The sequence below is a fragment of the Ischnura elegans genome, chromosome 4, assembly GCF_921293095.1.
Source record: "Ischnura elegans chromosome 4, ioIscEleg1.1, whole genome shotgun sequence".
Lineage (NCBI taxonomy): Eukaryota > Metazoa > Arthropoda > Insecta > Odonata > Coenagrionidae > Ischnura > Ischnura elegans.
In genome coordinates this window covers 35,094,406-35,118,779 of record NC_060249.1, presented here as the reverse complement: position 1 = coordinate 35,118,779, position 24,374 = coordinate 35,094,406, and the positions used below count along the sequence as shown (strand labels likewise).

At 42.1% G+C, this 24,374-nt stretch overlaps 1 protein-coding gene across 1 annotated transcript; it reads left to right on the top strand.

Annotated features, from left to right (window-relative positions):
- The first annotated feature begins 1,595 nt into the window (after window positions 1–1,595).
- Window positions 1,596–2,403, top strand: LOC124158112 (putative nuclease HARBI1). Its single transcript, XM_046533293.1, has 3 exons — window positions 1,596–1,709; window positions 1,802–1,918; window positions 2,008–2,403. The coding sequence occupies exons 1-3, from the start codon at window positions 1,596–1,598 to the stop codon at window positions 2,401–2,403; spliced, it is 627 nt and encodes a 208-aa protein (XP_046389249.1).
- Window positions 2,404–24,374: the final 21,971 nt, after the last annotated feature.

Below are 24,374 nucleotides of genomic sequence, written 5' to 3'. Positions count from 1 at the left end.
CCCCCAGGGACCAAATGAGAGAGCAGAGGCAATCGTAAGGTAAAGAACTAACTTCAGCAATAACATTAATAACTTTATTTCATCTTATGCCAGGAAATAAGTGATGGATAGGGCAAGTCAAATTACAATACAATTTCAATGTTGTATTTCTATTTTCATTTATGTTGCTAGGTATCTCAGGTAACTTGGCTATTGGCAACTGTTTTGTTAGTTATTGATCTGATTGTTATGCCAAGGAGGTTGATTTGTGTGTCATAATTAACACTTTCACACAATTGTAATTAATAAATATGTAGTTGTCTCCATTAAAGTAACTCAGATTATTTGATTTACAACAATCATCAACTGATTTTCTCAGAAATTCCTCAATTGAATAGATGAGTATCATTTATAATTGTTTAATTTTATTCATGGAAATGAACATTTTCAAATAATTTAATCATTTTTTCCCAAATGAGGAAAAGAATACACACAATGCACACTCACAGATGAGACAGTAATTTCAGATCTTCAAATATTGGCGTACAAAATTTGGAGCACATGGAATGGTGTAGAAAAAATTTGTTGTAGGATTTCATCCACAATCCACCACTCCTTTTAGGATTGTTTTCATCAGGCCATCATGTCTCAGAATGTGGTCAACTAAGTTGTTCCGTCCTCTGCTTTAGGATTTTAGAAGACTTCTATTTTCTCCCACTCTTCTTAGCAGTTTCTCGATACTTGCACGGTCTATACATTTTATATTCATCATTCTTCGGTAGCACCACATTTCAAATGTTTCCACTCTTGACTTCTCTGCTACTGTCATCGTCCAAGCCTCGCTTTCATTTAGAAAAATGCTCCATGTATAGCATCTGATGAATTGTTCCCTTACTTCTATGCTTTTATTTTTAACTGTAAGAAGATTCTTCTTTTTATAGAAAGCTCTCTATTCCTGCGCTTTTCTACTGACTATTTCCTTCTTACTTCATCCATCGAAGGTAATTTGGCTTCCCAGTTACGAAAACTCTCACCTTTTCAAGCTTATGCTTCTACAGGTTAATGTTTGCCTTGACCTCCTCTCTTTTACTGCATACTAATACCTTAGTCTTCTTTTTGTTGATTTTCAGCTGAAGTCTGGTCATTGTCCTTTCTATTTGTCAAAGTCTTCTTCAAATCCTTCTCTGTCTCGTCTATGAGTGCTATGTCATCAGCAAGTAGCAGCACACTGATTTTTATCCGGGAAATTGACACCCAAAGTCTTCTCCTTGATTTCATTTCACTAGCTTATTTTAGCAAATATTACCTTAATACAAAGAATGACTAGCTTACTTTGGCAAATATTACTTTAAAACAAAGAATGACTGGCTTACTTTAGCAAATAATAAGTTAAAATAAATAATGCTTGCTTATCTCAGCAAATGATACGCTGAAATAAATAATGTGTGCTTACTTTAGCAAATGATACGTTTAAAAAAATGTGTGCTTACTTCAGCAAATGATACATTTAAAAAAACCTACTTCCTAAGGTGTTGTTTTATCCTGAAAAGATAAGAGAGCATTAATTAATTAAAAAAAAAGGTTTCCACAGTTCCAGGAACTACCAAAATGCACGTATGCCTGGTGTTTTGGGGTATGTTGATGGCACCCATATAGCCATAAAAGCTCCAAGGGAGGAAGAGCACATATATGTGAACAGAAAGCTATTCCATTCAATTAATTCGCAAATAGTAAGTTATATCATTTTGCAATAGACAAATGAACATGTTATCGTGCATGGTTGGTTGACTTATGTGTTATGTGGAACATCCTCCACTTTTAGGTTAGCAACTCAGATCTCAAAATTTGTAATTTGGCGAGGTACCCCGGTAGCATCCATGACTCCTTTGTGTGGGCTAATTCCGCCATTCGCCAGAAGCTGGCAGAATTTTGGCTACGGGTGAGAGATGTTGGTTGCTAGGTTAGTATTTCTTAAATTGAGTTTGTCTTGAAAGTTTCTTCAAAAATGAATCTCTAACTTCTGTGTAGAGTAATTCCAAAGGTGATTCTGGTTATCCACATGAGCCATGGCTCCATACCCCAATTTTGGATGCAGCAGAGGGCACATCGGAGGCACGTTTCACTCACCTTCATGCGAAGGCACGTTCAGCAGTGGAACGATGCGTTGGATTGTTGAAGGGAAGGTTTAGATGCCTTCTCCTAGCCAGGAAAATTGACTATGACCCTAGCAAAGTATGCCAATTTGTCAATGCCTGCAGCGTCCTGCACAAAATGTGTATGCTGGGTGGAGTTCCATATGGAGATGGTGAATTCCATATGAAGGATGAAATTGATAGACCACCGCCAATGGAACAAGGGGCTAGGGCCCTGCTTCTAGAAGCAAGAGCGGTGAGGGGAGACATTATGAGACGCCTTCAACATTAGGTAAGTTTTGTTTCTATGAAAGGTTGCTTAGCAGTCTAACTGCACTACTTACATTTCCTTCATCTCCTTTACAGAAGACGTAAGGCTCTCCAAGGATTTCCTCGTCTCCTCCGAATTCCTCGCCACAACCTCTACAGCTGATGCTATTCTCTTAATAGCATCTGCCATTGCCTCACTTGCAGCCAAGGCCCTCTCCTCCTTTTCATCGAGATCAGCATCTAAAGGGAAGGAAAATAAAATTCTCACATGAGCAACCTTATCACTGAAGCTGCTGTCAGGTAATTTTCTCAAATATTGACTCTAATCAATGGGTATCAATAAAATGGTAGATGACATAACTTTTAGAAGTCTTTATACTGATGGTTGAACCATCACTCACCACAACTCCTCTTCTTTTTTACAGGAGGAGACATTCCTAAGGTGGAAGGGGTGGAAGCATCTCCTAAGGTGGAAGCGTCTCCCTCCTCGTTCACGAAGGGCAATGTCCCATCAGGTAGAACTGTCACAATCTGAAACGTGGTAAAGTAAGCAAACTTACACCATAAAATATCAATTGGATATTACCTTCACTGCTACGATAAATGACTGGGTGCCTCACCTCAAGGGGGTCCACGATCCCCGGAATGCCACGAACTGCCGTTTCCCCAATAAAAGCAATTAGCTTTTCTTCTAGGGCAGTCAGTGGCACGACAGAAGATGGCCCTCTCCCTGTTTGCTGGGCCGACCTCCTGATCTTTACGGCCTTCTGCTTCACGTCCGACCGCCAGTCCATCCATGAATATGATAAAACAGGAAATACCATTTAAATACCTTTACGTGGTGATAGAACCACAGTTCGATTAACGCAGTGTTGAAATTTACTCTCGACCACTTCTCAGGGGTTTTGCTCCCTCCAGTGGGGCAGGAATTGAGGAGATCTGCAAGTTCCCTCCACAGCTCAGACTTCCTCAATCCTCCCTGTCGCCCACTAATTCGGCCACAAGCCAGGTCAACATTTTCTAGCATAAAATCCAGCATCACCTCCCTTTGCTGACTGGAGATCTTCTTAGCACCTGAAAAACACATCAGGTGGAAGAAAAGTAACAGAAGCAGGCGTTATATAGTGGAATGACATTCTAAGTTTTTGAAAAATGACACAAAGATGGCTATATTCCACAGGTTTATTTTCCGTACAACGCGTTTCGATCGTTAGGTCATTATCAAGTACAATAATGAATGGTTGGTTTTGGGGTTGTATTTATATAGAACGGATGGGTGACAGGTGAAGGGGAAGTTGGGGAAGGGTATGTGTCATTGGGTGGAGCGCTTCGGGAATGGTATGGCCAGGAGTGGGGAATGTCCAAAAAATAGTTGCTCATTCATCAGTGAAATGCCTCCTTGCACAATTTCCAATTTCTCCAAAGTGTCCAATCTTCGGCCTTTCGACTCCACGTGGACGATCTCCGGGTCAAACTCGCAAGAGTGTTTTTCTAAAAATTCAAGTGGAAGAAATTAAATGGATAGAAACTTAGAAATAAGGAGTTTGTGCTAACCTTAAAGGAATCACCAATCATCACAAAGCCCCCGTGTACAATATAATTCCTAATCTTTGTTTTACGAATAGGATATGTATGAAAGTAGAGTAGGCTGGAGTAGAATGGCTATGAAAGGAATTATCCTTTTGCCCTTCTGTCCTCTACGTTCCTTTGTATTACTAGAATTTGTATTAAAACTACAGACTTCACAGAAGACTGACTGCCTATATGAATCATGGTAAAATTGAAAGGCTTGGAGCTCTATTCAGCTCTTACAAAAGGATATATTTTTGCATGACTTTTTAACTTGAATTCTTCTTTTCTCCTGTCAGGAAGTGGCTGATGATGCAGACTTGGTTTCCTGAATTCAGGTTTCATCTTGTACAATGGGTTGCAACGCTTGTTCCGTGTTAACATTTTTGCTAATTTGCAACTCAAACAATTGTTTGTACTTGATGTATCATTGTGCTATTTTCTCATCTCCTGTTTGCTGGCCCTTAATGCTTGTAAGCAATTTTCATGGCCACACTTGTTCTTTGTGTGTATTATTTTATTTTGGCTCTTTGAATAAACATATTGCTATGTTTATATTCTGGTTTTCTTATATTTATTCATCCTTGATCAATGCTATTAAGTATATAATTTCTATAAATGTTCATTGAACTTACTTTTTTCAGCACCTTTGAACATAATAAAATTCCCTCTGAATTTAAAGAAATAACTAGTGTAACTTTTAAATTTTGCATAGGTACACCTTATTATGAATAGTATATCAAGTGGATGTGGAAGGAAGGCCAAAAAATCAATATGTGTAATTCATGTACGAGGGCCTGTAGATATAAATGTATATTTCATGCATGGGTATTCAGATTTCTAATTTGTGATATGCACGTATACATACATCCTGAGGGAATTTTGAAGCACTTTTACATGAAATAAACAGACGCAATACGATTGTATTCCATCTTTTACATATTGTCGCGTACTCAGAAGCGAGTCGCGGGAGTTTAGGGACGTAATTGCTCAGGGTTTGGATCGCATGTCAATAGGGATGGTCTTTAGGAAAGAATTACACACGATGTCTTAGATAACTCCATTTAATGTCAATTACAATTAGTACATTTACTCACAAATTATGAGACATGGCGTCGAGGTTAAGGGGACGAGGGTCGCAGGCGGGGAAGGCAAGTGGAGAGGTGGCGACTGGCAAAGGGTCCTCGGAGCGGGGGTCAGGCAGCGTACTCGGCGAAGGGCGTGGCGTCGAAGTGGCGGTCGGCAGAGGGTGTCTCGGAGCAGAGCTTCGCCGTCAGAGATTTACCAGAGAGAGAGCGTCTTCATCAGAAGACGGGATATTTATACCCTCGCAGTAGAAGCGTCTAGAAGCACTATGCCACGCCGTGGAGGTTACACGTGGGGTGGGAGGTGGCGTCAGAGACGCATTCCTCTGACCTCTATACATTGTCCTTTTTGTGGCTAATGGAAAAATACCAAGCTTGGGAGAGGGAGTCACGTAAGCACATAACTAATGATGCATCGCCATAACGAACGGAAGAATGCGGTTGTGAGTGCAACACCAAGGGGAACCCCCAGACCACAGTCCAAGAGATAATAGCCTAGCGCTATGCAGGTGGCTTTCGATATCATGGGAACGGCCTGCATCGTGAGAAAGGGATTTATTCTTAAGGAATAGCCATAGAAAGTTTGCGGAAGCGGTCCTGAGCCGATCCACCTGGCGATGGTCCTCGCTTAGTCGAATAAAAGAGTATTCAACTTGGAGTCACACCTCCGGAGCCTCGCCTCCAGAGAATGGAATGCGGGGGAGACTGTGAGGGGGAATAGAATTCGGGGGGTGACCGGCAGGAACACAGCATATGCCCCCCCGGAGGAGCTTCCCGACCCGGGAAGGAAACCTGGCGCCATCAGGGTCAAGCACAGAACGCCATCGGCCAGAGACATGAACAGGCCTGGGGCGGAATGGGGCAGGAGGGAACGACGCCATGCCATAAATATCAATAGAAACCAATACTACAAACACCGAAATAACCAAGAAAGATAAATGCGTGCCAGCACAAACGGGCCAACCGAAGAAGTCGGCTGGACGTAAGAAGAAGCTTAACAAAAGCTGGCAAAGGAAAGGCACACCAAATAAAACAACACTAACTGCAACCAGCAGGCACACCAAGGCCGATGAGGTCGACCCGGCAGCAAAATAGGCATGCCCAATACGCCCAAAAACAATGAACACAAAGAACACAATATAAGGAAAACATGGATGCCACAAAATAAAGAAAGCACGGTACAACACAGGGTAGAAACACACATGTTTGAAAATCAGAGCCGAACAGTGGATGGGCTCAAAAACGTGTCCACCGCAAGCAGCATCAATTGTAATAAAATATAACACACCAAGTAGCAAATACAAACGACGCGTTTAAGAACACAAATGAGAATCAAAAATAAAATCATAATAAGGTAATACAGGGAAATGGGAACGCAACTTATATAATGCAAGATAACCGGCACATAAGAGAAAGCCATAATACATAAACCGTAACACTAAACGTAATAACTGAGTGACCAAAGCAAATATAAAACCCGTTATCTAAGAATACACAAAAACACTTAACATAAGCGATAACTGAAACTCCCAATAACGTTTGAGTCTACATACAAAGCACCAAAAACGGAAGTAATTAACCAGCTTGAAGAGCTCTCAATGAGACAATAATTCCAGTGCACAATATTAACGTTAACCGACACCTAAGTAAAACACAAGGTAAAGCAACTCCAAAGTAAAACAGAAAAACATAAAGTGTTCTCACGCGAAGACGCTACAACATATGAGGAAGTTCTACATGTGAGCAACGAATTACAAGTATGTACCCATACACCAAAGCAAAAAAACAAAAATAAAAATCAATCAACAATCAAAAAATCACCGTCACCAAAATCAAAAAGCCATTCTAGTAGAACCAATACTAAAATGAGAGCAATAATGTTACTGAAAAGGTAGTACCACTTTAACAAAGTCATTGTGCAAAAGGCAAGTGAACTAATGAGGTGGAGTATCTATGCTACACGCAAGGTAGTCCAAAGACACAACAAACACAAACATTATCATGAACAAAATCAAATATCGAACACCAACGACGAAGCACCTAATATGAGGTAGGGCGAAGAACGCCAAGCACTACTCACAATATGGGGGAATATTCACAAAACACTGCACTATTATCGAACTGGAGGCGGGCGACGCATGGGCAAATACGTCGTTTCTTCGATCACCTCGTAAACAGGGGTCTCCGCTGACAGGATCGGCGTCGGGCGCCGAAAGGAGGCGGCCGCGGATGGAACCGCTGGAGGGGGAAAGGCTGGTGGACCTCTCCTAGCAGGGCTAATCGGCGGCGGCGTGGGTGGGCGAAGAGCTGGCGAGGGATTATTCTCTCTCAAGAAGAAGGGAGTGGGGGTGCGAAAACAGTCAATGTATGGACGGATACTCAGGAATAAGGCAGGAATAGATAGGAAGACGATCACAGCCATATTCAAGAACAGCATCCATGGGCGAAGCTCCAACGGTGAGTTACGCTCAGGGCTCCAAGAAGACTTAGTACACTCGTTCAGATCCGTACAAGTTGAAGAATGCGCCAGAGAGAAGGGAGGGAGCGTTATGGAGAGGAGCAGCGACCATTCGGCCGGAATAAGGCGACGGATGGAGAGGGAAGGGGCCGTGGAGGGGAGGCAGGGGAAGGAAGGCGTGACTTCGTTGCCGTCGAAGACGAGGCGGCAGCCACAGGGTAAAGAAATTCGGAAGGAACCCTTATTCTCTGCGCCCCAGCTGCTCCATCGGACTCCATCGCAAAGGATCGCAGCATCCTTCGGGGGATGAGTGATCAGGAACGTAGACGGGCCCAAGGAAAGGACCCGGGTCTCCGCCGATTTTCGGCACCGCAAGGGGCATTCTCGGGCCGCCTCGCCCGCGGACCCGCCCACCGCCACTCGGCGGGCGCACCGCATCGGGATGGAGTCGTCATCGCGAGCCGCTTCCAAGGAGCATAATTCGTCTCGGTAAGGGTTGCATTGCAGTTCACCCAACTGATCTCCCTCAGCGGTCCTGATAAGTGCCAACTCCGTCGCAGGTGCCGTAATCTGGCAGGTGTGATCGCCGTAGGCAAACGGTATGGGTACAAAGGAGTGAAGGGAGACAGAAGTGGTATTGGCTTTTGTCGGGGGAATGACTAAAAATAGGTAAAGGGAGGTAGGAGACAAAAGACAGTCTACGAGACTCAAAATGTAATATCGAGAGAAGTGCTTAATCGCCAGTTCCCACCCACGATCGTGGATAGACTTTTGGACTGATAAAAGTTCGGTGCGGAGTCTTTCCACATCGACAACCGAAGGGCCGAGGCGCCTAGTTTGACACATGGACAGGACATCCATTTTTCAACTATGTAGATAAACCCTTGTGAGACCAACCACTTCTCAAACATCTTTTGAATGCTCCTCCTTGAGTCAACATCTTGGAGTATCAGAGTGTGTCCTCCTCTATTTTCGATCCCTGTTAGCAGTTGAGATGAAATAGTCTTCATACCGGATACTACATTAACTACATATGCTGCTTTTTCAGTAGCGTGTGTGATGAGCCTTTTAGGCAACACAGGAGGACAATATAACCTACTAGGGTCAAGAGCATCTTAGGGTACACAGGGTCAAGGAGAACTTTCAGTTGTTTAGGTATACGATTTACATTGAGGTTTATTGTCATACATTCGTCTTGACTCATTGCAATTAGAGTATTGACTAAGGAAGCAATCTCATCTGATAGGGTTGTTAAAGATCTCAATGGAATATAGCATATATGTTCCATAGTATATTGCACATTTGAAGATGACATGGTGGCATCATAAGCTACTATATATAGTTCAGAGTTTATACGACTTGAAACAGGTTTACATACATATACATATTTACAGTATTTAGACAATGTTGCACCACATAAGGACATCACCTGAAGTTCATCTGTATACAGTTTGAGAACGATACAACCCATAGGAGTTCTTTTCCTCAAAAATAGAGTAATAACATTAGATACCAGAGCTATTCTCTGTTCGATCGTTTGATGACTCGATTGAGCATCACACGTTACAATATGACATGTCGGTAACAATTTTTCCAACATCTCACAAGTCCTTACTTTGGTCAAATCATCAAATCCCTTAATTAGATCCCCATAATACACAGTTGAATTTTGTTTTTCCATACTAGACAGGGCCGCTGATGCATAAACCTTAGTCCCATCTTCTGTCATTAAAGTGTTAAATACCAGTTCTCCCTTTATCTCTAAATTAGAAAGGAGAGCAAGGAAACCACCTTGACCGTCTGCCAAGGCGTAACTGCGTACACCATTCGGAAGCTTTGTCATATTGAGGGATAACAATGTATCTAGGAGCTTGTTACATGCACTACTTCCGTAAGAGAAGACTCTATGCAATTCACTTTCCATTAACATAACATGGTTAAGGGAAGGAACCCTAAGGTCTTTCTCTATGAGATGCACATACTCCTGGGGCCACTGTCGGAACTTTGGGATTCGTGCATTCCAGATGAGATGGGATGAGTCTTGAAAGCGGGGGCAGATGTCACATTGAGATCTGAAACTTCTTCTGATGTAGCTCGTTAGAGGGAGGATTGGTATATTAGGCTCTTCCCTAATTCTATGAGCACATGCTGGGTAAGTAGTGTATATAAAATCCACTGGCAAGAGGCTAAATTGATCATTTAACTGTTCTTCAATCTCTTCCACACGATCCATTAGTTCACATAGGATGTAATCCGGTGGGCCTCCATCAAATTCCTGGATTCTTTGGAGTACACGACTGTCGATTTCTGCTTCATTCTCCATGTGATGTTGAATTCTGTCGTGGTCTAAGAATTCTGAACACCACCATTCAAGTGTAAACATTGAATGCAGGGCAATGGTCTCCAGTTTGGCAGTAACCTGCTCATCTGAGGGAGGTGATAAGTACATACAATATACATATATAAGTAAGTACCTGTAATACTTATCCCTCTCTTTGTTGAGGAGATCCTTGGAATTTAATTTGGGAAGAAGATTAACAGCACAAAACCTATGTGTAGCATAATGGAACTGTGCATTTACTTTGTCTGTCAAGTTCAGGATTTTATAAGACGAGAAAATCACTACTGGTGGCACATACATCCTCACCTCGATGTAGGCCTGGAAGCACACTTGACCTACATATATAGTTGCTTTGGCCAGATCATCGTAACAAGCTGGATCAAAACTCTGACTTGCGGATGCCAAATTGTCTAGAATTTGAGGCGGACGTCCTAAACTGTATATCGTTTGTAAGACACCATACCAAAGATGATTACTGGCTTTGACTGTACTTGACCAGGTAGAGACATCGAAGATGGATGTGCCCACCCTAAGACCCATGATATAGTCGCCCACATAAATAGTGAGAAATGTCACATAAGCCTGTGTAGTAATTTTCTTGAGCTCTGTAAGACTGACCCGTTGTGCATCATGATGAGTGGTTAAAGATGATAAATGGGGATAACCTGCCTCACAATGTGCGTTTTGTCCTAAGAAGGAAGCATGTCTTACTTTCCGGACATAAACTTCATCGAAATGTTCTGTCAAAATACAGTATTCTATGAGGCGTTTACTAATGAATTTAATATCAGACACCTTTCTTTGCAGTCTAGGAGCTTCTACATCGACAGCTTGGTAAATTGCTTTAGCTTCTGCATCACACAAGGCTATTGACTTCACAAACCCCACAGGCAACTGTCCTATTATATTCTGATCCATCATCAAAACTGTTTCCATAATTGTAGACCTACAATGATTACAAGGAGTTGTTGTTACCCAAAACTCCTGACCATCAGGATATATAAAGTCATTACCATACCCATACCGGCTCGAGAGGGTTGACACTACATCACAATAGCATTGAAGATGATGAAATTTATAATGACCTCCTTCGTTTCTGAATGTATCATGTGAGTTAGATACACACTTGAAGCATTGATATACATTAGATAGAGTATTCGGAATTACGGCTACTCTGTAATTAGGTGCTCTCACATGATGCATGATGTTACCACTGCGTTTTACCGATGCAAATACAGATAGTGACTCAGGTTCAACATCGAGATACATCCTGAGTATATATTTGATTACCTCTACATAGTTGCTTCTGCATTCAATACCTTGATCGTTTACATATGGCACATTAACCCATGATGTTAGGTCAAGAAGAGTTTGTACATTTTGGGTTAATTCATTCTTTGTCTCAAGCTTGATGGAAGACGATGCTAGATTGGTTCTTGTGATACTACCGAGCATTGGGGAGTGAGGACCTCCTTGAAATCCTGGCAATCTATATGGGTCTAAGACTTTTACAGGTCTATTGTAGAGAAATGATTGTTAACAGACCAATTATTATGCTCTACCTCCTCCGGAGTACTGATGAAAATCACATGTTTAATAGGAGGCATAGTCACACTTTCTATGGGTTTCCCCCATAATGATGATCGAATCTTATCCGCCCATAAGGTAGGACAATTATCCTTATACACATTTAGGTCTACATCAAAAGTATTCAATCCCTTCAACTGCTTGACCCTCCATTCATGCAGCTGCTTCTCTGCATTGATTGCTCTCACCAGAACCCTACTTGCAGCTTCCTTTCCGGAGACTTTCACAATAGCCTCGGCAACACTTCTCCCGCTTTCAAAACGCCTGATCAGACCATTAATGTAACCCAAAGGACTACAAGCAAAAGTTGCTGACATCACACGTGCATTATACACATTGCATGAATACAAACATTCTTCGATTTTCTCATTCACCTCCTTGGTAGCCAATTGAATTATATCTCTAACAGACTTATTCCTTACCAGCTTAGGTAACCTTGTAGCTAAGCATTTCCTCAAAATCGTCCCTGGGGCTGTAGGCTTCCTGATGGGTAGGGAATAACTATCAACAAGTAATCCCCGGAATGCTTCCCTCGGCATAATGGTTTTAACCTGTAGGAATCTGTTGAGATACATTGCTACATCAGGAAAAAACTGTTCACAGTGAGAGACAATGTCTAAAAACGGTGGCAGTAGATCACTCTCTGATGACACGAACAGATTTCCCAAATTTGTAATAGGAAATCCCCCGAGCAAACTAGGAACTAATAACAGACATACCAGTTCATTTTCATTTAATGATCTGTAATGGTAATTGAGCTTTAATTGGTAAAGACTCCAGAAATAAGCGATTCTAAGAGGTGTTAAAGCTGAATGAGAGACCCTGGAGGAACCATGACAATTTGAAAAACCAGCTCCAATTTGCTCATCAAGAGAGGTAACAAAAGTATTGCTAGTACCGTGCGCTTTCTGGATCTTTCTAAATAACTGTGGTAATTCTATACCACTGCAGAAACCCTGCTTAGAGAAGGCGAAATAGACACCAGAGCAATAGCTCTCCTCAAAATTAATAGTATGCCCGAATTTCGCACAATTCTCGATCATTGTCTGGAGAACCTCAGCACGGAAATTTTCAATAGTAGTTTGTTCTAACACATGCGGAGGTATCATGATAAAAATTCGTACATCATCTCCTTTACACATAAGCTGGATTGGCATCTGTTCCATATACTCAGACAGGCAAGTTTTCAACATTTCTATGTAGACAAATGTCCACGTATATTGGTTTAGCCCTTCTATTCCCCCATTCTGTCCCATCCAATAATTGGTCTCTTCATCGTCAGGTACATAAAATAATGTTTTCTGATATGATCTCATTGTGTGTTCCCACAATCTAGAACCGAAGTAAGGACCCAATGTTTGCTTACATACTTCATCTACAACCTCTGAGGTCCATTTGTTGCACCATTTCCTTGAATCTGCTACAAGGCACAATGGTGTATATCCTGGATAAGCATCCTTAATTGTTGCGAGAGATCTCAGTTTCTTTAATAGCCCTAGATAATCCAAAGTCATGGCTTGATTATGGCTTGATACAGAGCATCCAAATACTCTAAGACAGCCTTCTCCTGTACTATCCGACGAGCCCGCTCAAAATATGACTGACATCCAAATCCTCTGAAAATTTCCTTCAACTCTTTCTCTTTAGGCACAATCCTGATTACCAAGTATTCTAAAAGTTCATGGAAATCAATAGATTCTTCAAATCTATTAATATACTTGACATGATCTACTACGTCTTTGGTGCTCATCAGATAGTGCAGGAGCACACGGGTTTCTTCCCATTGCGGCTTTTCCTCGTTGATTTTTTCAATATAATGTCTAATGACCTTAGATCTTAGTACTGATAAGGTTCGATCTTTCAAGAAAGGCAAAAAATTATCATATTTATTAAGCTCTTTATTCGTCCCCACCTCTAGATTCTTGTAATCATCTAATGTGACTTCCCCATAGCGAGATCTAATTTTGATTGCATCTGGATCAGAATTTTCAAGACAAGAATTCAGTAGAGCCGGGTGACATCCGTACTTAAAGTGTACAATAGGCCATTTGCCGTACTTAAGTATATGACCTTTAATGAGAGACTTTTTTGCATTTAGAACACATTTCATAACGGATTCCTCATCAATTAATGCTTTAGCTGTGGCATTGTCTCCGATAGCAAATGACCCCTTTTCCATGTCAACAAATTGATGTCCGAGTATTTTTGACAAACACATCAGCTCATGTCTTAGAGCTATGGAGGAAGACTTACTAAGAATACCAAATGATACAGTGTCTTCTATATACATCCGATAGGACTCTCTCAATTCCTTAAGGAGAGTTGTCAAAAAAGTGTCATTAGTTGGTCCATCTACATCAATGAGTGTCAAACCAATTCCTATTCCTTCCAATACCTTCATATACTCTATGAATCGTGATTTGAACCTTTGTGCATCTTTACACAAGTGTGTAATGAATGTAATAGTTTGTTCATAGGCATTTTTCTCTAGACCTGCATCATCAAGGCTATGTGCGGCTATTAGAACTGATATTAAATCGCAAATCTTATTATGTATCATGAGAAGATACTGTTGAGGGACCATAAAGTAGTTTCTATCAAATTGGATCACAGATATCCTACTATTCCATATACAACTGAATTCAATGTTGGCTATGTTGAAATAACACCTCTTGAAATCTTTGATATCTTCAGGTTTGTTTAACTCTGTTTGATTAATCTTTGTAATAAGTTGTTCAAGTAGGAATGAAGCTTCACACAGTCTACTAATCTCTTTAGTCACGGTATTCCTTGAACACCACTGATTGGTGTAAGGATGGAATAATTTTTTGATCTCAGGAGAGACATTGGAACTATGAAAGGAAGTTTGAATGTTAAGTAACTTCGAGATGACCTGATTAGTCCTTCTTTCCCATCCATGATGGAAGGACTTTGTCCAATGGGTTCTCAGGATTTTAAGAATGATTGACGGCAGAATGTTGTAATTGCATTCTAGTCTGTTATCTACAATGGCATCATGTAGTGACTCGGAGTATATATCTTGGAAACTATCTATTAGCAATTCGTCATGTTTTGATATCTTGAGAGGATCATTTTTCTTAAGTCTATTGATAAACCCCCTACATGTAGAAGACCGTAAGGCTGTGTCAAACTTTCTATCACCTAATATTGAAAACGGATTCTTGTGAGAATAGTCTTTGCTCTGAGATTGCGCATACATCTTAATTCTCCCATTGGACAAAGCCACACCTTTTAAAACAAGGCTACAATGTGATAGGTGTTATGTTTACCGGCGCCTCCACCACATGTCGCGTACTCAGAAGCGAGTCGCGGGAGTTTAGGGACGTAATTGCTCAGGGTTTGGATCGCATGTCAATAGGGATGGTCTTTAGGAAAGAATTACACACGATGTCTTAGATAACTCCATTTAATGTCAATTACAATTAGTACATTTACTCACAAATTATGAGACATGGCGTCGAGGTTAAGGGGACGAGGGTCGCAGGCGGGGAAGACAAGTGGAGAGGTGGCGACTGGCAAAGGGTCCTCGGAGCGGGGGTCAGGCAGCGTACTCGGCGAAGGGCGTGGCGTCGAAGTGGCGGTCGGCAGAGGGTGTCTCGGAGCAGAGCTTCGCCGTCAGAGATTTACCAGAGAGAGAGCGTCTTCATCAGAAGACGGGATATTTATACCCTCGCAGTAGAAGCGTCTAGAAGCACTCTATGCCACGCCGTGGAGGTTACACGTGGGGTGGGAGGTGGCGTCAGAGACGCATTCCTCTGACCTCTATACATTGTCCTTTTTGTGGGGCATGGAAAAATACCAAGCTTGGGAGAGGGAGTCACGTAAGCACATAACTAATGATGCATCGCCATAAGGAACGGAAGAATGCGGTTGTGAGTGCAACACCAAGGGGAACCCCCAGACCACAGTCCAAGAGATAATAGCCTAGCGCTGTGCAGGTGGCTTTCGACGTCATGGGAACGGCCTGCATCGTGAGAAAGGGATTTATTCTTAAGGAATAGCCATAGAAAGTTTGGGGAAGCGGTCCTGAGCCGATCCACCTGGCGATGGCCCTCGCTTAGTCGAATAAAAGAGTATTCAACTTGGAGTCACACCTCCGGAGCCTCGCCTCCAGAGAATGGAATGCGGGGGAGACTGTGAGGGGGGGGAATGGAATTCGGGGGGTGACCGGCAGGAACACAGCATATGCCCCCCCGGAGGAGCTTCCCGACCCGGGAAGGATACCTGGCGCCATCAGGGTCAAGCACAGAACGCCATCGGCCAGAGACATGAACAGGCCTGGGGCGGAATGGGGCAGAAGGGAAGGACGCCATGCCATAAATATCAATAGAAACCAATACTACAAACACCGAAATAACCAAGAAAGATAAATGCGTGCCAGCACAAACGGGCCAACCGAAGAAGTCGGCTGGACGTAAGAAGAAGCTTAACAAAAGCTGGCAAAGGAAAGGCACACCAAATAAAACAACACTAACTGCAACCAGCAGGCACACCAAGGCCGATGAGGTCGACCCGGCAGCAAAATAGGCATGCCCAATACGCCCAAAAACAATGAACACAAAAAACACAATATAAGGAAAACATGGATGCCACAAAATAAAGAAAGCACGGTACAACACAGGGTAGAAACACACAAGTTTGAAGATCAGCGTTAGCCCATGCAGAGCCGAACAGTGGATGGGCTCAAAAACGTGTCCACCGCAAGCAGCATCAATTGTAATCAAATATAACACACCAAGTAGCAAATACAAACGACGCGTATAAGAACACAAATGAGAATTAAAAATAAAATCATAATAAGGTAATACAGGGAAATGGGAACGCAACTTATATAATGCAAGATAACCGGCACATTAGAGAATGATTGAATGCGCCAGAGAGAAGGGAGGGAGCGTTATGGAGAGGAGCAGCGACCATTCGGCCGGAATAAGGCGACGGATGGAGAGGGAAGGGGCCGTGGAGGGGAGGCAGGGGAAGGAAGGCGTGACTTCGTTGCCGTCGAAGACGAGGCGGCAGCCACAGGGTAAAGAAATTCGGAAGGAACCCTTATTCTCTGCGCCCCAGCTGCTCCATCGGACTCCATCGCAAAGGATCGCAGCATCCTTCGGGGGATGAGTGATCAGGAACGTAGACGGGCCCAAGGAAAGGACCCGGGTCTCCGCCGATTTTCGGCATCGCAAGGGGCATTCTCGGGCCGCCTCGTCCGCGGACCCGCCCACCGCCACTCGGCGGGCGCACCGCATCGGGATGGAGTCGTCATCGCGAGCCGCTTCCAAGGAGCATAATTCGTCTCGGTAAGGGTTGCATTGCAGTTCAACCAACTGTACTCCCTCAGCGGTCCTGATAAGTGCCAACTCCGTCGCAGGTGCCGTAATCTGGCAGGTGTGATCGCCGTAGGCAAACGGTATGGGTACAAAGGAGTGAAGGGAGACAGAAGTGGTATTGGCTGTAGTCAGGGGAATGACTAAAAATAGGTAAAGGGAGGTAGGAGACAGAAGACAGTCTACGAGACTCAAAATGTAATATCGAGAGAAGTGCTTAATCGCCAGTTCCCACCCACGATCGTGGATAGACTTTTGGACTGATAAAAGTTTGGTGCGGAGTCTTTCCACATCGACAACCGAAGGGCCGAGGCGCCTAGTTTGACACATGGACAGGACATCCATTTTTCAACTATGTAGATAAACCCTTGTGAGACCAACCACTTCTCAAACATCATTTGAATGCTCCTCCTTGAGTCAACATCTTGGAGTATCAGAGTGTGTCCTCCTCTATTTTCGATCCCTGTTAGCAGTTGAGATGAAATAGTCTTCATACCGGATACTACATTAACTACATATGCTGCTTTTTCAGTAGCGTGTGTGATGAGCCTTTTAGGCAACACAGGAGGACAATATAACCTACTAGGGTCAAGAGCATCTTAGGGTACACAGGGTCAAGGAGAACTTTCAGTTGTTTAGGTATACGATTTACGATTTACATTGAGGTTTATTGTCATACATTCGTCTTGACTCATTGCAATTAGAGTATTGACTAAGGAAGCAATCTCATCTGATAGGGTTGTTAAAGATCTCAATGGCATGTAGCATATATGTTCCATAGTATATTGCACATTTGAAGATGACATGGTGGCATCATAAGCTACTATATATAGTTCAGAGTTTATACGAGTTGAAACAGGTTTACATACATATACATATTTACAGTATTTAGACATTGTTGCACCACATAAGGACATCACCTGAAGTTCATCTGTATACAGTTTGAGAACGATACAACCCATAGGAGTTCTTTTCCTCAAAAATAGAGTAATAACATTAGATACCAGAGCTATTCTCTGTTCGATCGTTTGATGACTCGATTGAGCATCACACGTTACAATATGACATGTCGGTAACAATTTTTCCAACATCTCACAAGTCCTTACTTTGGTCAAATCATCAAATCCCTTAATTAGATCCCCATAATACACAGTTGAATTTTGTTTTGCCATACTAGACAGGGCCGCTGATGCATAAACCTCAGTCCCATCTTCTGTCATTAAAGTGTTAAATACCAGTTCTCCCTTTATCCCTAAATTAGAAAGGAGAGCAAGGAAACCACCTTGCTCGTCTGCCAAGGCGTAACTGCGTACACCATTCGGAAGCTTTGTCATATTGAGGGATAACAATATATCTAGGAGCTTGTTACATGCACTACTTCCGTAAGAGAAGACTCTATGCAATTCACTTTCCATTAACATAACATGGTTAAGGGAAGGAACCCTAAGGTCTTTCTCTATGAGATGCACATACTCCTGGGGCCACTGTCGGAACTTTGGGATTCGTGCATTCCAGATGAGATGGGATGAGTCTTGAAAGCGGGGGCAGATGTCACATTGAGATCTGAAACTTCTTCTGATGTAGCTCGTTAGAGGGAGGATTGGTATATTAGGCTCTTCCCTAATTCTATGAGCACATGCTGGGTAAGTAGTGTATATAAAATCCACTGGCAAGAGGCTAAATTGATCATTTAACTGTTCTTCAATCTCTTCCACACGATCCATTAGTTCACATAGGATGTAATCCGGTGGGCCTCCATCAAATTCCTGGATTCTTTGGAGTACACGACTGTCGATTTCTGCTTCATTCTCCATGTGATGTTGAATTCTGTCGTGGTCTAAGAATTCTGAACACCACCATTCAAGTGTAAACATTGAATGCAGGGCAATGGTCTCCAGTTTGGCAGTAACCTGCTCATCTGAGGGAGGTGATAAGTACATACAATATACATATATAAGTAAGTACCTGTAATACTTATCCCTCTCTTTGTTGAGGAGATCCTTGGAATTTAATTTGGGAAGAAGATTAACAGCACAAAACCTATGTGTAGCATAATGGAACTGTGCATTTACTTTGTCTGTCAAGTTCAGGATTTTATAAGACGAGAAAATCACTACTGGTGGCACATACATCCTCACCTCGATGTAGGCCTGGAAGCACACTTGACCTACATATATAGTTGCTTTGGCCAGATCATCGTAACAAGCTGGATCAAAACTCTGACTTGCGGATGCCAAATTGTCTAGAATTTGAGGCGGACGTCCTAAACTGTATATCGTTTGTAAGACACCATACCAAGGATGATTACTGGCTTTGACTGTACTTAACCAGGTAGAGACATCGAAGATGGATGTGCCCACCCTAAGACCCATGATATAGTCGCCCACATAAATAGTGAGAAATGTCACATAAGCCTGTGTAGTAATTTTCTTGAGCTCTGTAAGACTGACCCGCTGTGCATCATGATGAGTGATTAAAGATGATAAATGGGGATAACCTGCCTCACAGTGTGCGTTTTGTCCTAAGAAGGAAGCATGTCTTACTTTCCGGACATAAACTTCATCGAAATGTTCTGTCAAAATACAGTATTCTATGAGGCGTTTACTAATGAATTTAATATCAGACACCTTTCTTTGCAGTCTAGGAGCTTCTACATCGACAGCTTGGTAAATTGCTTTAGCTTCTGCATCACACAAGGCTATTGACTTCACAAACCCTATAGGCAACTGTCCTATTATATTCTGATCTATCATCAACACTGTTTCCATAATTGTAGACCTACAATGATTACAAGGAGTTGTTGTTACCCAAAACTCCTGACCATCAGGATATATAAAGTCATTACCATACCCATACCGGCTCGAGAGGGTTGACACTACATCACAATAGCATTGAAGATGATTAAATTTATAATGACCACCTTCGTTTCTGAATGTATCATGTGAGTTAGATACACACTTGAAGCATTGATATACATTAGATAGAGTATTCGGAATCACGGCTACTCTGTAATTAGGTGCTCTCACATGATGCATGATGGTACCACTGCGTTTTACCGATGCAAATACAGATAGTGACTCAGGTTCAACATCGAGATACATCCTGAGTATATATTTGATTACCTCTACATAGTTGCTTCTGCATTCAATACCTTGATCGTTTACATATGACACATTAACCCATGATGTTAGGTCAAGAAGAGTTTGTACATTTTGGGTTAATTCATTCTTTGTCTCAAGCATGATGGAAGACGATGCTAGATTGTTCTTGTGATACTACCGAGCATTGGGGAGTGAGGACCTCCTTGAAATCCTGGCAATCTATATGGGTCTAAGACTTTTACAGGTCTATTGTAGAGAAATTTGAAATGATTGTTAACAGACCAATTATTATGCTCTACCTCCTCCGGAGTACTGATGAAAATCACATGTTTAATAGGAGGCATAGTCACACTTTCTATGGGTTTCCCCCATAATGATGATCGAATCTTATCCGCCCATAAGGTAGGACAATTATCCTTATACACATTTAGGTCTACATCAAAAGTATTCAATCCCTTCAACTGCTTGACCCTCCATTCATGCAGCTGCTTCTCTGCATTGATTGCTCTCACCAGAACCCTACTTGCAGCTTCCTTTCCGGAGACTTTCACAATAGCCTCGGCAACACTTCTCCCGCTTTCAAAACGCCTGATCAGACCATTAATGTAACCCAAAGGACTACAAGCAAAAGTTGCTGACATCACACGTGCATTATACACATTGCATGAATACAAACATTCTTCGATTTTCTCATTCACCTCCTTGGTAGCCAATTGAATTATATCTCTAACAGACTTATTCCTTACCAGCTTAGGTAACCTTGTAGCCAAGCATTTCCTCAAAATCGTCCCTGGGGCTGTAGGCTTCCTGATGGGTAGGGAATAACTATCAACAAGTAATCCCCGGAATGCTTCCCTCGGCATAATGGTTTTAACCTGTAGGAATCTGTTGAGATACATTGCTACATCAGGAAAAAACTGTTCACAGTGAGAGACAATGTCTAAAAACGGTGGCAGTAGATCACTCTCTGATGACACGCACAGATTTCCCAAATTTGTAATAGGAAATCCCCCGAGCAAACTAGGAACTAATAACAGACATACCAGTTCATTTTCATTTAATGATCTGTAATGGTAATTGAGATTTAATTGGTAAAGACTCCAGAAATAAGCGATTCTAAGAGGTGTTAAAGCTGAATGAGAGACCCTGGAGGAACCATGACAATTTGAAAAACCAGCTCCAATTTGCTCATCAAGAGAGGTAACAAAAGTATTGCTAGTACCGTGCGCTTTCTGGATCTTTCTAAATAACTGTGGTAATTCTATACCACTGCAGAAAGCCTACTTACAGAAGGTGAAATAGACACCAGAGCAATAGCTCTCCTCAAAATTAATAGTATGCCCGAATTTCGCACAATTCTCGATCATTGTCTGGAGAACCTCAGCACGGAAATTTTCAATAGTAGTTTGTTCTAACACATGCGGAGGTATCATGATAAAAATTCGTACATCATCTCCTTTACACATAAGCTGGATTGGCATCTGTTCCATATACTCAGACAGGCAAGTTTTCAACATTTCTATGTAGACAAATGTCCACGTATATTGGTTTAGCCCTTCTATTCCCCCATTCTGTCCCATCCAATAATAGGTCTCTTCATCGTCAGGTACATAAAATAATGTTTTCTGATATGATCTCATTGTGTGTTCCCACAATCTAGAACCGAAGTAAGGACCTAATGTTTGCTTACATACTTCATCTACAACCTCTGAGGTCCATTTGTTGCACCATTTCCTTGAATCTGCTACAAGGCACAATGGTGTATATCCTGGATAAGCATCCTTAATTGTTGCGAGAGATCTCAGTTTCTTTAATAGCCCTAGATAATCCAAAGTCATGGCTTGATTATGGCTTGATACAGAGCATCCAAATACTCTGAGACAGCCTTCTCCTGTACTATCCGACGAGCCCGCTCAAAATATGACTGACATCCAAATCCTCTGAAAATTTCCTTCAACTCTTTCTCTTTAGGCACAATCCTGATTACCAAGTATTCTAAAAGTTCATGGAGATCAATAGATTCTTCAAATCTATTAATATACTTGACATGATCTACTACGTCTTTGGTGCTCATCAGATAGTGCAGGAGCACACGGGTTTCTTCCCATTGGGGCTTTTCCTCGTTGATTTTTTCAATATAATGTCTAATGACCTTAGATCTTAGTACTGATAAGGTTCGATCTTTCAAGAAAGGCAAAAAATTATCATATTTATTAAGCTCTTTATTCGTCCCCACCTCTAGAATCTTGTAATCATCTAATGTGACTTCCCCATAGCGAGATCTAATTTTGATTGCATCTGGATCAGAATTTTCAAGACAAGAATTCAGTAGAGCCGGGTGACATCCGTACTTAAAGTGTACAATAGGCCATTTGCCGTACTTAAGTATATGACCTTTAATGAGAGACTTTTTTGCATTTAGAACACATTTCATAACGGATTCCTCATCAATTAATGCTTTAGCTGTGGCATTGTCTCTGAAAGCAAATGACCCCTTTTCCATGTCAACAAATGGATGTCCGAGTATTTTTGACAAACACATCAGCTCATGTCTTGGAGCTAAGGAGGAAGACTTAAGAATACCAAATGATACAGTGTCTTCTATATACATCCGATAGGACTCTCTCAATTCCTTAAGGAGAGTTGTCAAAAAAGTGTCATTAGTTGGTCCATCTACATCAATGGGTGTCAAACCAATTCCTATTCCTTCCAATACCTTAATATACTCTATGAATCGTGATTTGAACCTTTGTGCATCTTTACACAAGTGTGTAATGAATGTAATAGTTTGTTCATAGGCATTTTTCTCTAGACCTGCATCATCAAGGCTATGTGCGGCTATTAGAACTGATATTAAATCGTAAATCTTATTATGTATCATGAGAAGATACTGTTGAGGGACCATATAGTAGTTTCTATCAAATTGGATCACAGATATCCTACTATTCCATATACAACTGAATTCAATGTTTGCTATGTTGAAATAACACCACTTGAAATCTTTGATATCTTCAGGTTTGTTTAACTCTGTTTGATTAATCTTTGTAATAAGTTGTTCAAGTAGGAATGAAGCTTCACACAGTCTACTAATCTCTTTAGTCACGGTATTCCTTGAACACCACTGATTGGTGTAAGGATGAAATAATTTTTTGATCTCAGGAGAGACATTGGAACTATAATAGGAAGTTTGAATGTTAAGTAACTTCGAGATGACCTGATTAGTCCTTCTTTCCCATCCATGATGGAAGGACTTTGTCCAATGGGTTCTCAGGATTTTAAGAATGATTGACGGCAGAATGTTGTAATTGCATTCCAGTCTGTTATCTACAATGGCATCATGTAGTGACTCGGAGTATATATCTTGGAAACTATCTATTAGCAATTTGTCATGTTTTGATATCTTGAGAGGATCATTTTTCTTAAGTCTATTGATAAACCCCCTACATGTAGAAGACCGTAAGGCTGTATCAAACTTTCTATCACGTAATATTGAAAACGGATTCTTATGAGAATAGTCTTTGCTCTGAGATTGCGCATACATCTTAATTCTCCCATTGGACAAAGCCACACCTTTTAAAACAAGGCTACAATGTGATAGGTGTTATGTTTACCGTCGCCTCCACCACATGTCGCGTACTCAGAAGCGAGTCGCGGGAGTTTAGGGACGTAATTGCTCAGGGTTTGGATCGCATGTCAATAGGGATGGTCTTTAGGAAAGAATTACACACGATGTCTTAGATAACTCCATTTCATGTCAATTACAATTAGTACATTTACTCACAAATTATGAGACATGGCGTCGAGGTTAAGGGGACGAGGGTCGCAGGCGGGGAAGACAAGTGGAGAGGTGGCGACTGGCAAAGGGTCCTCGGAGCGGGGGTCAGGCAGCGTACTCGGCGAAGGGCGTGGCGTCGAAGTGGCGGTCGGCAGAGGGTGTCTCGGAGCAGAGCTTCGCCGTCAGAGATTTACCAGAGAGAGAGCGTCTTCATCAGAAGACGGGATATTTATACCCTCGCAGTAGAAGCGTCTAGAAGCACTATGCCACGCCGTGGAGGTTACACGTGGGGTGGGAGGTGGCGTCAGAGACGCATTCCTCTGACCTCTATACATTGTCCTTTTTGTGGGGCATGGAAAAATACCAAGCTTGGGAGAGGGAGTCACGTAAGCACATAACTAATGATGCATCGCCATAAGGAACGGAAGAATGCGGTTGTGAGTGCAACACCAAGGGGAACCCCCAGACCACAGTCCAAGAGATAATAGCCTAGCGCTGTGCAGTTGGCTTTCGACATCATGGGAACGGCCTGCATCGTGAGTAAGGGATTTATTCTTAAGGAATAGCTATAGAAAGTTTGGGGAAGCGGTCCTGAGCCGATCCACCTGGCGATGGCCCTCGCTTAGTCGAATAAAAGAGTATTCAACTACCTCCGGAGCCTCGCCTCCAGAGAATGGAATGCGGGGGAGACTGTGAGGGGGGGGAATGGAATTCGGGGGGTGACCGGCAGGAACA

Excerpts from the sequence above, each read along its gene's own strand:
- LOC124158112 (XM_046533293.1), top strand. The coding sequence starts at position 1,596 with ATGCCTGGTGTTTTGGGGTATGTTGATGGCACCCATATAGCCATAAAA. Across the intron at positions 1,710-1,801 it reads ATTCAATTAATTCGCAAATA|GTTAGCAACTCAGATCTCAA; the intron begins GTAAGTTATATC and ends CTCCACTTTTAG. Across the intron at positions 1,919-2,007 it reads TGGCAGAATTTTGGCTACGG|AGTAATTCCAAAGGTGATTC; the intron begins GTGAGAGATGTT and ends ACTTCTGTGTAG.